This window comes from Lepisosteus oculatus, chromosome 5 (genome assembly GCF_040954835.1).
Source record: "Lepisosteus oculatus isolate fLepOcu1 chromosome 5, fLepOcu1.hap2, whole genome shotgun sequence".
Taxonomy (NCBI): domain Eukaryota; kingdom Metazoa; phylum Chordata; class Actinopteri; order Semionotiformes; family Lepisosteidae; genus Lepisosteus; species Lepisosteus oculatus.
Genome location: NC_090700.1, coordinates 8,092,173 through 8,106,331, shown reverse-complemented (window position 1 = coordinate 8,106,331; position 14,159 = coordinate 8,092,173). Strand labels below are relative to the sequence as shown.

Here is a 14,159-nt window from a genome sequence, read left to right as displayed (position 1 = left end):
CAAACACAAAACACACTACTGCGTTCTTCCACAATATAGCGTACAGCAGAAAATTCATTTAGTCTTGGTTTGCATTGTCATTTTACATCAACTTTGGCAATATGTGGTTCAGCATTTTGTTAGCAGAACAGTACCTGTGCATTTTTCATTTCAGATTTTTTCAGAAGACAATATGCACCTCGTAATGAGGTTACCGCTGAGGAGATTCACACTGCCGAAGCTTAGCAGTGCAATGGAAATGGAAATGCAAGCTTCCATTTTAAATCTAGCTGAAAAATGAGTGAATAAATATTCCTTAATTTGGATTAGATTTACAAATAAATATGATGCAAGGTTTAAAGTAATATCACTAGCTGTTTATACCACATAAGTGCTAATGAGGTGATTCTAAATATTTAGAATTTTGATATTATTATGAAAATGTGTATCTGTGACTTATCTGCTTCATGCAACAGGCAGATATTGGCATGAATGTGCAATCCCATACTTAACAAGACTGACAGGCTGGTACTCAAAAGCAGGTGTAAAGCTTGTATTCCATTGACATTTCCATTCCACAGAGGTCACCTCTGACGGTAATAGCAGAACATTACATGATGGAACAAAAATTTTATTACAGTAGTTCACTTCAGAACCTCTTTGGGGATGATAATGGAAATCCATTACAGCTTGAAATGACGATAGGAATCCAGGTATCTTTTTATTTTCTAAATAAATGCAGTTTAGTTATTTATGTTGGAAACTTTTTTTTTTATCTAGACAAGTGGACACAAAACATCTTGTCATATAACCAAAACTCTGGACAAGCAATGTTGCTACATTGATTAAAAGTAAGAATTCAGCTCTGACAGTGGATACCTGTTAAAATTATTGTACGTGGGATGGCAGTAATGAACAATTTTCAAATCATATTTAATAATTTAGCTTTTTTCCACTTTTGTCCCCAGTTCATCCAGTCTGCTCTTACAGAGAGAAGGATGACTGATGTAACCTTCAGCAAAAGCTGAATCCATTTTAATTATTGCCCTTGCCTGTGATAAAAACCTCTGTCCGCCTGATATCAAAACATAATATCCTAAGGCACGAGTGAACTAGTTAAATAATTAGTGTGAATGGCCTTGGAATGAAAGTCTGCTGTAGGTATATGATCTAAATCAGGTTTCAGTCTGTCAGTATTATAAAACAAAATAAATATATGTATAGAGAGCCCTGTGTAGAATCCAATTTACATAGGTCACTCTGGTCTGTGAACCCTCATTATGAAAAGGGTCTTCATAATAGTAATCAAACTACATGAAAACTATAAAATGAAATCATTATACTAAAGGCAGCATGCAATCAGTGAAAAGCCACAAGATTTGCATGCACTATAAAAAGGGTGGTTGGATAAGAACTCAGCAATATAAACCACACACCCTGTATTCCTGACAGGGAACTGTGAACCCACTGCTGACATTTTTTTTACTCCACCTGAATTTTTTCTGTTTTTGCTACTCCCTCAGCTTGTGGTTCCATATGATTTAACAATGCATTGTCATATATAAGATGTCTAATCACATTCATCCATCAATTAGAGAAAAGAGGTCTCAGTTGCTAATATTGGCAGAAACACAACATACAACAATAAGATAAATTAAGACAATAGGCAGTGATCAGAAGAGGTTGCATTATAAAGATGACAGAACTAAGAGGGACAGATTCAAATCTGTTCAAGACAGAAAACTGATGATATACAGTATGAGAGTTGATATAAAGAGGGATGAGAGTACACAGCCTCAGTTAACAAAATACATCTGAAATAAGGCAGGATTGACATACTGTTTTGTGGTATTGATATACCCTCTGATTGCATGGAATAGACAATATTTATTAAGTTACTGGGATCTCTCTTCATAAAGTTCTAAGAATAGATCATCCCTTTTGATGATCCCTGAAACTCTCAGAGCTTCTGTTTTTCTGGAAAAAGTTCTCAATAAAAACAAGGAATCACAACATTTGTCTTAAAAGGAAAGCAATATTCTGTTGAGTGTGACAGGAAAATACACACTTCATCCTGAGAGTTGGCACAATCTTTTAGAATGGACAACAGCTGAGCCGTGGATACAGGATGGCTATCCTGTAATGTCAGAAACACATCCTCACCAAAGGTGACAGTGAGACGGGGGTCAGGAAAAATACAGGGAAATGAAAAGAACAAAAATAAAAAAAACGTTTTATAGGGTGTCAGGTAGTTTAGTACTTCTACCCATAGGTAAAATAGATATTGAAACATATACATGACTGTTCACAGTCACAATTTCCAGTCTAATCAGGGGGCAGAAACTTTAATCACCCCCTAAGATTTCTGAAGAGTTATAGAGAGAAAACCAGTAGTGTCTTATTTTGTGTCACCACTTCTGTCTTTACAACGTTTTGATTAGATGGGGTGAAATTCATCAAGCTTGAGCCCCACTCTTCTCACTTCAACCGAGTTCAACTAATTATTGTCACTAAAACATATCAAGATGGGATCTCGTGTACTTACTGTTTAATTCACAAGCAAGGTGAAAGCAACTGATTGCATATTACTAGTACAATTACAATTGATTTAACAAAAAAAGTAAAGTAAATGGTTTACAATTTACTGTATTTAAGATAAGATCACTTTATTGGCCATATTGTATACAATGTCTTGTATTAGGAATGTGTCTTTTCGCAAACTCCAACTTGCTCTCCATGAGACACACAGACAGGGAGAGAGAAGCTTGGGGTTAGAGCGCAGGGTCAGCCATTTATTTGGCACCCCTGGGGTTAAGGGCCTTGTTTAGGGGCCCAACGGAGTAGGATTCCTCTGCCGGCCACAAGATATGAACCTGCAACCTTCCAGCCACAGGCGGAGATCTGTAGCCACAGTGCCACTGCACCGCCGTGCAATACAGTGCAATGCCTTGAAATAACTAAATAAAAAGTAACTCAGGTAATGGATTTCCTTTTTTAAAAATAGCAGTGTACTGTATATACACTTACTGTACACCTGGAGCTGACCCCGAAAAGCATTCCCTCCTCTGGAGTTCTCAGCTTTGCATTCATAGGTCCCAGAATCCTCCAGCTGAATGTTGGGAATCTCCAGAACAGCCTGTGATTTCCGCAGCCGTGCTTTTTTAGGGATGTTGCCATTCAGCTTTCTCCATGTAATTGTGGGGACTGGACTGAGAAAAAAGTGGTCCAGTGTGAGAAACTGAACATCAGCTAATGGATGCAATAAGCCACATGAAAATAGTAAAAGCAGTTGTACTTCGTTATATCGCTAGGCATTACTAACAAAGTGGGTCATAATGGAAACACAGATTCATTTAAAGGTAATTGAACAATGGAATGATTCTGTTCATTGCCTGTTATTTAGATTTCTGCTGTGAAGCTGTTTTTAACTTAGCTGTAGCAGAAGACAAGGTTTTAAATACATCCAATGTCAGGCACGGACGGTGACATCTGAACATATTTGCTTGGCAGGGCTGTTACAATATATTATTGACAGTATACATTTCAGGAAGAAAGAGGCTTTGAAACTTCAAAATGAAAGTTTCTCAGTCTCTGCAGCAACCGAAAAACAGTAATTAACTATTTCTGCTAAAAGAGTGGCCTACTTTCAGTTTTTTTTACATCTTCTCAAAATACTGGTAAGGTTTCTCCTGTAGGAGAAACAAAAACAGGAAGAAAAGTATTTAAAGAAAACAATTCAATGAGAACAGATTTCTGACACTTTAAATTAAAAACAAACCTCTCAACGGATTTGTTACTGAATCACTATCATCCTTTATTTAACCATATAAGCCAGTTGAAAACCAACTCACATTGGCAATGACAACCTGAACAAGTGCCTTACATCATTATTGAACCGAAAAAGCAGTGAAAGAAAAGAAAAATCAATATAAATAACATAACGGTACGTTAGTGTTAACAAGTGCCAGTGTCAAGCATTAAACATTTAGTCCTACGACTGAAAACGCCCTTTGATACACATTTGGATAGTTTCAGCTCATTCTGCAAATTGTTTCTCGCAATGTCAGAGGCAAATTAAAATGATCCACTCAGCTGCTCTACTTGATAAAAGCATCTTAAATCATCGGACAGTACAGAGAACTACAATAAATGTAGGTGTTTTGCCAATTAAAGAGTGTGTACACCTAGAGGTGTAGATGAAACGTGATTTGTAGTGATAAGGAAACCCAAACCTAGACTGATATTAGCTTGTAATTTATTAATATGAGTTTATAAAGACAAAAACACTTTCAACTTTATTGCTTGTAGTGGCAGCAGCAGAGCTATCCACCTGATCAGATTCTGACTGATCTTGTCAGTTGTCAGAAGCTAAGCAAGGCTGAGCTTGGTTTGTACTGAAATAGGAGACCTCAAAAGAGAACCAGGTTGTTACAGCAAGCAGTGTTGGTGGCCCAGTTGGTAGCACCCTTTCCCTATGAACTGCAGTTTTCAAACTTGTACCCCAGTAGGGTGAGCAGTGACTCTGTGACTTCCGGATCTGTTATTAAACTGAAGTACTGACTACTTGTTCAATAAAGATCCCAAGATAGTCGGGTTGCTATTCACTGTTTTGTGTCCAAACTTCTTCCAGGGGTTTTGGAATCCTGTCTACCTAAGGCGCAATCCTTGATTCAGTTGGTGAAGCAATTTCTCAGTTCTTTGCCAACTATTTGCTATGGACTGCTGGTGCACATTGACCAGGTTGGTGTGTGACCGTCTGGTTCGTCCCTCACTACCTGGGCGCAAACTCAGGTCTACGTGTCACGCAACAGAGAACCGGCCGGCGGAGCTAAACGAGACCTCCCCCGGCCCAGGCGGCTGAGGTCCCTGTTATATGTAGGGAGGGCAGTGACGTCACCGCGCTTCAACCAGCACTGCAACCTACACGTGCAACACTTAAATAAAAATAAAATAAAATGTAAAAAAAATGCTTTTCCCTCCTGTATATAAGGAATTCTGGAATCATTTGCAATGAAAGGCTGTTATTATTATTATTTTTATTATTACAGACAGAATTTAGTTTTAGCACAGTTTTTCAGAAAATGCAGATCACAGTTGAAGTGTGCAATTCACCATCTGAGAATAAAATGGTGTTCTCAGTACAGAAGTGGATATGCAAGTTATCAGTTGTCTGTGCTACTTTGATAATATTGATGGGGAAAAGTGTAGGCCACTTCACAGAACCATGGTGGACTCCTTTAATAACTGGAAAAGATCTGAAACAAATCTGTCCATTTTTACACATTGCATATGGTTTTGTATGTAATTCTGAAACCATGTGAGGGAATTCAAATCAATATTATGCAGCCTTTTCAGAAGATCCTAGTGTTCCACAGCATCAAAAGCCTTAGATAAATCTATAACTGTACCGTAGCCGTACAAATGTGATTTTAGTTGAGAGCTATTATAACAAAGATAAAAATATTTAAGGCTGCTGTTAACACATTCATGCTCAGGATCTTTTGGACTGCAGTTTTGGTTAAGCGTTTATTAATTTTTCATTTCCATCTTGGAAAGAAAAAATGAACTGTATATGGGTCTACAACAGTTAGGGTCTGACTTATCAACCACTTTCAAAAGAGGCAAATTAAATATGGGCTTGCAGTCTATTGAGATTTCAACAGTTTTAAAAGAGAGATTGAATAAGTGAGTCAGTGGATTATGGTGATAATAGAAGTAAAATCACCAGGCGTTTCTTGAATGTGAAAGTGGATTCATCATAGTAAGTGAAATACGTACATTAATAGATTAAGTTATATTCTTCTCCAACCCCTAGAGATAAACAGGAAGTCCTTAATGCCACCTTGCAGGATAATAAAGTAACAACAGTGCCATCTTCTTTGAGAGCTTCTTATTTCAGGAATACAATGATTCATGATTTCTGCTACCACATATTGGAAAATGGCCATTTTCACATGCGTGCCAGTGAGAGGTATAAGATGCATTATTACATATTTAATAGTGTATATTAAGCATATCGAGGCAGTGAAACTAACAATGAAAATGTCCATGGTTGTGTTTTGTCTCCCCATCTTGACATATATCTATTTTTGAACAGCACAATGATAATTTAATCCTGTCACATGTGTTGTACCTGAAAAAATCAACTTCCCAAAGAGATGGTGTTTGTCTAGAGTTTGCATAGGCTCTGACTGAGCTTTGCCTAATAGGTTTCCTAAAGAGGAAAACAAGACATGTATATAGCAAAAAACCTTCCTTTAACAGATCATGTATCCAGCTCTAACTAATATCCGTTTGTTTTCTTCAGTTCAGTATTCAAGATGACATTGATGTGAAAACAATTCTGTGTATAGTGCGCCGAGCCTCATTGCAGTTAGAGACAGAATCTCCATTACCCTTAATCCTGACTCAGATTAACAGCTGGTATATTTAGAACAACCCTTCAAGGTTAGAAAAAAGAACGTGACACATGTTTTACTAGGGGAAATCTTACTAAAGTGTTACCAAGGACATTCTGGCTAAATTAAAAATAAATTAATGTAAAATGTTATATTTCAAAGGCAATTATCTCTTAGGATAGATTAGTATTCAGTAAACTTGTGTATTTCAAATGATTTGATGTTTGGGACAAAGGAATAATATAATAATTTATATAGTAATATAGGGGACAATCGTTTTCAATTTGCATTGTACTGTACAGTATATATAGTATGTTCCTGAAAAATGATGTGTAATTAGAAAACTAGTAAATCACAAAACTAATTCTCCAGGAGAGCACATGGATATTGGTGGGATAACGTTCCACAGTTTACTCCCAGCCAGAAAAACAACTACATATATTCGCTCATGTAAGTTGTGTAGCTGTACTATAAGTCATTTCTAAACTAAATTTGTGTTCATGTTTAGCTGTTTCATAGAAAATGTGAAGGGAAGACTTGTTATTCATGGGTAGTCAACGGTGTCACAAATCATGAGTCACCTGCGACCCCGTATTGGTTTAGAACTGATGGATGAATTTATTACATGCTTAGACTTTTCTGATTGTCCTCCATTATTTTTTAAAATGATTTACTGTAGCAATGTTTCATTAACAAATTCTTTGCATTTAATTTAGTTTTTATTTTTTTTACAGACTGCAACAGTACTTTGTTTTATCTCACAGCGTATATTGTCTCGAACACTCCCTCAACTTGTCTGTTGCTGACTGTGGCCAAGAGTGTTAAGGTGAGAACTTATTTATTCTAAATAAAGAAAGGGTACATATTTTTGAGCTGTGCCAAATTCAGAGCACATAAATAAAGAAATGCCTGTACTGAAAAGGAATAAAATCATTATTTTATGTTAAGGAGAAGCACTTTAAGATATCGCATGTGGTCGCTGGAATATTGACATATTTCAAGGGAGTGGGCAAGAATGTACAGTAGTTAGGTGTTTTGAGATGGGGACTAGCATCATAAGAAACAGGATCAATTTTTGCAGCTTTGGAATGATAGAATGTATACTTTTGCCAAAGTAAGTAGAAAATACAACAGTAAATTCATCAATAAAAACTCAAGGGCAATTTGGCTTTTGTTTCTGCTCCTGAAAATAAGGTCTTATAATGTGAATAAGCTTGTAATGATGCCTTAAAATACCTTGAGTCTTCTCTAATCCTTTTCAATTATTGTTCACCTACGATTTTCTGACAGGCCTCAGAGAGAAGTCATTATCCCCTTTCATTCAGAATACTGCATGCAATCAAAGAATGTCCTGCAGCTAACATTTTTCTGTTAAACTAAAACTCACTCTTAAAGCACTGGAATCCTCTAGTTGCACAGCTTAACACTTGAGCTAGGTTTTAAAAACTTAAACAGTTTTTGTTATTTCCTGATGTTAAAGAAGAAATATACCAATGTAATATGTAAGATTTACGAATCGGGTGCCGAATGTGAACATCTTTTTCCCTATGAATAATACCTGCTGTTTGTGCCTTGATTAACTAGGGATGTGAATCTTTCATTTACTGTATACAGAGCCAAGTCATATTACAAAAGGCAAACATACTGTACCAGAATTTTGCATTCCTTTCTAAACAGTCACATGGGCCCTATTAAAATATCTGAACATCTGCATAAAGGCCTGTACTATGGTGTGCACAGGCCATGTTATTAGGTACAGCTATGTTTGCCTCCTGTTTTGTGCTTGGTGATGTTTCATATGCATGCAGTATGTTCTCTCAGTGGTTTATGAACACCCATTTGCATAGGCTTGCTAATCTGCAACATTTGTACTTTTCCTGCATTCAGGATACCACGACAAAACACTGACCTTTTAAACACAATTATATAGTAAAAAAGGAAGATGGGTGGTTAACAAATACTTTCATTTTCAGTGTTATTGGTTTAAAGGTGAAGAACATGTTTTAAAATTGTTAAGCCCTAATTTATGGATAGTTTAAGTGGTCAAAATAAGCAAATGACAATGCCCGACTTAGATTTAGAAGACCAGTATTTTTTTCCACAATATTTTGTGGTTAACAAAAAACTCCTAATCATATTCCAAACCAAGCGTTGACATGCAGCATAAATTAAAAGTACTTGTACAGGTACTGCAGCATAAATTCCAGCCTCATGAGTCTGTGTATTAATTGCTCTCAATGTACTGCATCCTGATAACGTGTGGGGGGTGCATGTCAAAAGAACAGCCCTTTGACGGGCACCAGAAACAACTGCTCATTTCCAGGGTCTCCTGCAAGCTACAGGGAGCTCTTGTCAGACCTGCACTAGATCATTATTGTCTGGTTTACCAAGGCACTCCACCTTCTTCAAAAAGAGCCAGGCTTTTAAGAAGAAAGGCTGATTTTGGAGTCACAAGAACTTGTAGAATACACTTAAATGCTAGAGCTAACATAAATGGGACCAGTTTTTTAACCTTATAGTCTTCCCTTCCCTGCATTGCTAAAAAATAATAATAATTACTTTAATACAAAGTGGAGATGGTCACTTTTAACCTAAGCACTGTTCAGAGTATTTATGTCAACAGTTTCTGCATCAGCAAGAGATTTCACTCACTAACTGCAAATGTAGAATAAAATGATTTTTTAAGCCTCCTTGAAAACACTTATGTTGCAAATTTATTGAAGGATTAGGGACTTGAAGGGCAAACATTAAAATCTTAGATTATAGAATAGATTACTGTACTATCACGACTTGTGCTCTTAAGCAGTTTCTTTAAACAAAGCACTGTCAGTCTCCAACAAGTTTAGAGGATAGTCATTCAGATTGATAGACAGGTTGAGAATGACCCCAATTCAATCTTCATTCTCAGTACTTAGGGAGATTGACATTTCCTAATAAGGTGTATTAATAAATCATTAATTTGCAAGCAAAGGAGGAACTCAGCCAAGAATATAAGCCAATAACATTCTCAGACTTCAGTCTCAAAGGCAGGATGCCCAATTCTGCTTGGAAGTGCAAAAAGAGAGTTAAGAGCCACATCAATCTATGTTTTTTTATTCAGTATCCAACACTTTTCAGTTTAATTTAAAATGGAGAATAAATCTGCAGCTTAATGTCTATAAGTTGAAGTAATGATTCATTACACTAATGAGAATGATTAGTTGTAAATTGCTTTCAGTACAAACAGGTCCCATTTGGAATCAAGGTAAACAATTTAAGTTGTTTAGAAAGAAAAAGAAAAGACTAGACTAGAAGCACATTACTTTCAAGGTAGATCTTAATGCTAAATAATTCACATAGAAAAAAAAAGCAAAAAATAAAGTCAAAGGAAATCAATATATCCAAGATATACTGTACAGAACATATTTAAATTGTGGGTTCTGAACATTTGGTACAACATTTATGCTATACTAACAAATAGTTAATAATTACTTTCTGAATACTAGAATACTAGAGACATAATGAAAAATCTTCTTAGTGAACAAACCTACTAAATTGCCTATGCAATATGAAAAGACAAACTCAACAGACATGCTTGTTGCAGTGATGGTTCAGAAAAAATGTTTCAAACACAATTAATAAGTACTAATAACTGTATCAGATTTTATATTCTATACTGCTTTTCCCCTTACTTACTTTTTCCAGTAAGAGTACTTACTTACTCTTACTCTTACTTATTTACTTTTTCCAGTGATATTATATTTTAGTAATATCATATCTAAAATAAATCACTGACACATAAATTATTTTAAAAAGGCACACATTCTTATACACATCATAATTTCCCAGACCTCTTTGTTAAATTAAATGCATTGTATGACATTTGTCCAGTATATGCATCAACATACGTAGCACATACAATAGGAAAACTGCTCGTGATTTAAATTACCATTTCTTAAAAGAAAACTGCAAGGAAATCATGCAGATATACATCTGCATAAAGCTAATGAAAATCTGCTGGCTGTTCATGATATTTTTTTTTAAACATTCTGATGTCTGGGAGTTTTTGCAGTCCAGGCTTCAGGCATGGAAAGAAGTCTTTCTGAGACTATTTTTCAATAGACATGGTTTTACTCACATCTTTATTAGTAAGATACAGTACATGCACGTCGTACTCCCCATTTAAAGCATTCAGATATCAAGCCACAGAAAATGCACAAACTGAAATGTACTAAAATCTCACTGAAGTAACAAGATTCACGCAAGCATAAAGAGAATTTAGAGACTTCAGCGAACAGGGGCCATTTTGTAGATGGACACAATGCTTCAGGGCTCTATTGGTAGACCATGACTTAAGCTTTACCAAAGGATCCAAATGTAATATACAGTTATTACTACCATTATTGCACGGATAAAATTTCTTCTGTAGCCTAAGGCGCTACATTCTACCAATTGCTTTCAACAATGAAGTCACTGTGGGGTTTATCATGTTTCAGATTTGATTTTCTTGTGACCAAAATACATTAAATTAAAACAATAATCAGGTATAAAGCTCTGCAGAACCATTTACTTTTATTTTTTCCTACCTTATAATTAATAAAGATTATCACTCATTACATTTCAGTTTAGGATTTTAATCTTCCTCATCTGTTAACTCAACAATTAATAGTTGCGTTTTGCCAAAAAATAAATTACAGGTCATGCATAATGCATGCATTCTGAGATTTTTTTGATGTTTTCTGCTGACAATGACTAATTTCCTCATTTAAATCAGTGTGTTTCCAAAACTGTTTGGAACAGTATTTCCTATTTGATCATGCACTTGTTATTAATTCAGTGATTTTCATTGCAGTTCTCATGAGAGATGATGCACAATGATGTAGGCTACAGAACACCATCTTTTTGTTTTAGTCTGGATCACATTGGTCTGAGGTCTGACTACAACTATTTTCATATAAGAGCACAACAAGCTCTTCTGTAAATCTGAAATAAAATGGACTTATCACATTAAGAAGCTAGAGCCCTGTCTAATCCTATCATTCAGCATGTGTTTGATCTGAGTCACCTTTTTCTTTGGTGTGAATACATTTTTCTTTCTTTGAAATTATGTAACCCAGGGTAAATCACAAAACAATATCAGCACTAAATGGTTCCCTTCTCCAGTTACCAGCTAAAGGATCCTCACACCACACTTACGACAGCTATGATAGGATGTCAAGGATGTCAAGGCCATCTGCCACCTCAAATATACTGATAATGCCGATCACATATAGCACCAGTCCTCAGACCAGAATGGACTTTTGTCAACGACATGTTGGACAACATTGTGTGAGGTTATGACAGGTTGGGAGCAGGTACTGTATATTCAAAAGATCATCATTCAACGGCAGACTTTAATTAGTGCAAATCTTTTCAAAGAGCATATTAATTGCACCCCCACTACACATTATTAGGAGGGGCAATATCATCAAATGCTGGTATCCATGGAAAAAAGCCTGCTAGAAAAATTCCAGAGAATATATGCATGACTGAATGTATAGTAATAGCACATGCCAGGTTTGCTGGCAACTGACCCCCGAAAAGCATGCAATATTCTGCTGCTAAATCTCAGCTTTATTCAGTGTCTGCTTCTCTGTCTATGCTACTATTATCACAAGGTCCTTTTCCCAAGCACCAAATTTGTTTTCCTTTCTTTTCCTAGAAGGACCTGACTTGTACCACACTTGTTACAATGTTCAGTGCCTTTGGAAGTTCATTTAATAACAGCACAATACAAATCAACACGACATAATAAAATTGTTCTATTCTCTCCTGAAGAAATTTTCCAGACAGCTAAAAAAAAAAAATAATTAAAGTAGATAATGGGCTGGAGTTGCAGGGACAAACATCTTTATTATTAAACAGCAAGAGGTTTCTTTTGTATGAGCTGCTGTTTTTGCTATTTTTTTGGCAAGTCTTACCTCAGGTGTTTTTTTTTCCACAAGAGAACATTTTTCTGCGTACTTACTTTCCCAGTGCAAAGCACTCCAATTTCACAGTTACTCCTTTGGCAGCAGTAGCTATGAGAGGAAAATGCACCTCGATTTTTGGCTCATACTCTCCCATTATACCTGAGAATAAAAATGCAACAAAAAATAAATAAGAAATGGTTAGAAATCCAAAACATGTACAAGTACAGTGGAGATAAGGTTCATACACATACAGTATTCTGTATTTTGTTGAGATGCAGATTAATGAAGTTCTACAACAGTTAGAAGCACCTATAATTTACACACAATAGTACTACTGCACACTTCTGCAGATCTGAAGGCAGCATTTTAATTATTAGCTGATCGTGTACAACACAAACTGCTGTGGTATACGATATGCAGCACCTGGAGTACTGTGGTGTCAAAAAGCCTGCAGAGGCACAACTCTTCTGGTTGGCAGTTATATCACACTAAATCATTCAGCTAATGAGCCTGCCTGTTATTCACACTATCTGCGTCTGCTGACTCTGAGAATTCCATCTTGTTGTCTCTTACCATTGGCTCAGATGAACACAAGCTCATTAATAATGTGTGTTAAGAGATGCTCCGGTTCAGACTAGGGGAGTTGCCTGTTTGTGATCCTTCAATAAATGAGTCAAGTTGCTTTCCAGAAAGAGCTTTTCTTTACAAACTGTATGGCTTTGTCATTTTAAAAAGGTCCCACTTCAAAGGTTTCAAACTGGTCCTGAAGACACAAATTTAAACACTTTATACCTTACTAGAATACTCAGTAACTTTCATTGCTTTTGGAGTTGATTTTTCTTGTCATTGTTTTCTATGGTGTGCAATCATGGACCTGAAGCAAATCTCAGAAGGAAGGAAACAACTTGCTTCTACTCAGGTGAACATCTGTTCAATAATAACTCCCATTCCATGTAATTTGTGCAAACTTGTAGATTTGTATGTAGATATTTCCTATTTGAAACCGTTTGCTAAAGAAAAAAAAACTATTGAAGCAGATTATAAATACAAAGATGCTAGTAATAAAAATGTGATGTGTATAAAAAGTGGATGTGTATAGAATTAGCCTCTCATCCAAGCCTATTACAGTTAACCAGTCTCCACTTGTCATTTTTAGCTGACAGACAACACAAATGTCCCTAAGGCAGAACTGTCTCCCTTCTTCAGTAATCTGTTGGGCACTTACATTAATTCACAGCATTGCAGAAAAAGTTCTGTAAGTGGATCCTAGTGCTGAGGTATGGCTGTTTACTCTTAATGAAGCTTAAAGTAATGCATGCTCTGCATCTATTGAACACCATGCAAACCAACCTCTTATCTAAAATAATGTTAGAATTAGCCTACAGAAACCAAAATGAGCAGAGACAGGGACAACATTTTACAAGGATAGTATATGTAGCATGACAAAACCTAATTGACCCCATTAAATACAGCACTGGAAAAAATGCCATGTCGGTAGTAGTTTTCTGTAAGTCTTAGCAGGAGGATATGCTTCCATTAACTGTCATGTTTTTTACAGAAAATCAGTATATCCATTTTGAAGCAAGCAATCATATAATTTGGCATTGTTCAAATAAACAGTCCTGGCGTATAATGTGCCACTGCATTGGAGCCAGTCTTTCTTCTTTCAGAGGCCTGTTGGAATTATGATAATGAATAAGATGAGCTTGATGCTTATTATTTTTCCTGTAAAAATACAGCACAACTTCTTATGCACATACATTTGATGATGTAAAACACGTCAGTAAACAATTTCAAAATTGCTTACTTTTTCCATTATTCCATTGTCCATCTAAGCATCACACAGCTGTCA

The 14,159-nt window shown here is 36.0% G+C and overlaps 1 protein-coding gene across 5 annotated transcripts in view; it reads right to left on the bottom strand.

The window, feature by feature from the left end:
• The window catches only part of cntn5 (contactin 5), a 196,877-nt gene that overhangs the window by 41,371 nt on the left and 141,347 nt on the right, over positions 1-14,159 (bottom strand). For all 5 annotated transcript variants that reach the window (XM_015341784.2, XM_015341783.2, XM_015341778.2 and 2 more), the window contains 2 exons: positions 12,364-12,466; positions 3,007-3,188 (listed from right to left, as the gene is read on the bottom strand). In XM_015341784.2, coding sequence (XP_015197270.2) covers positions 3,007-3,188; positions 12,364-12,466 — 285 coding nt within the window. The remainder of the gene's footprint in view (positions 1-3,006; positions 3,189-12,363; positions 12,467-14,159) is intronic.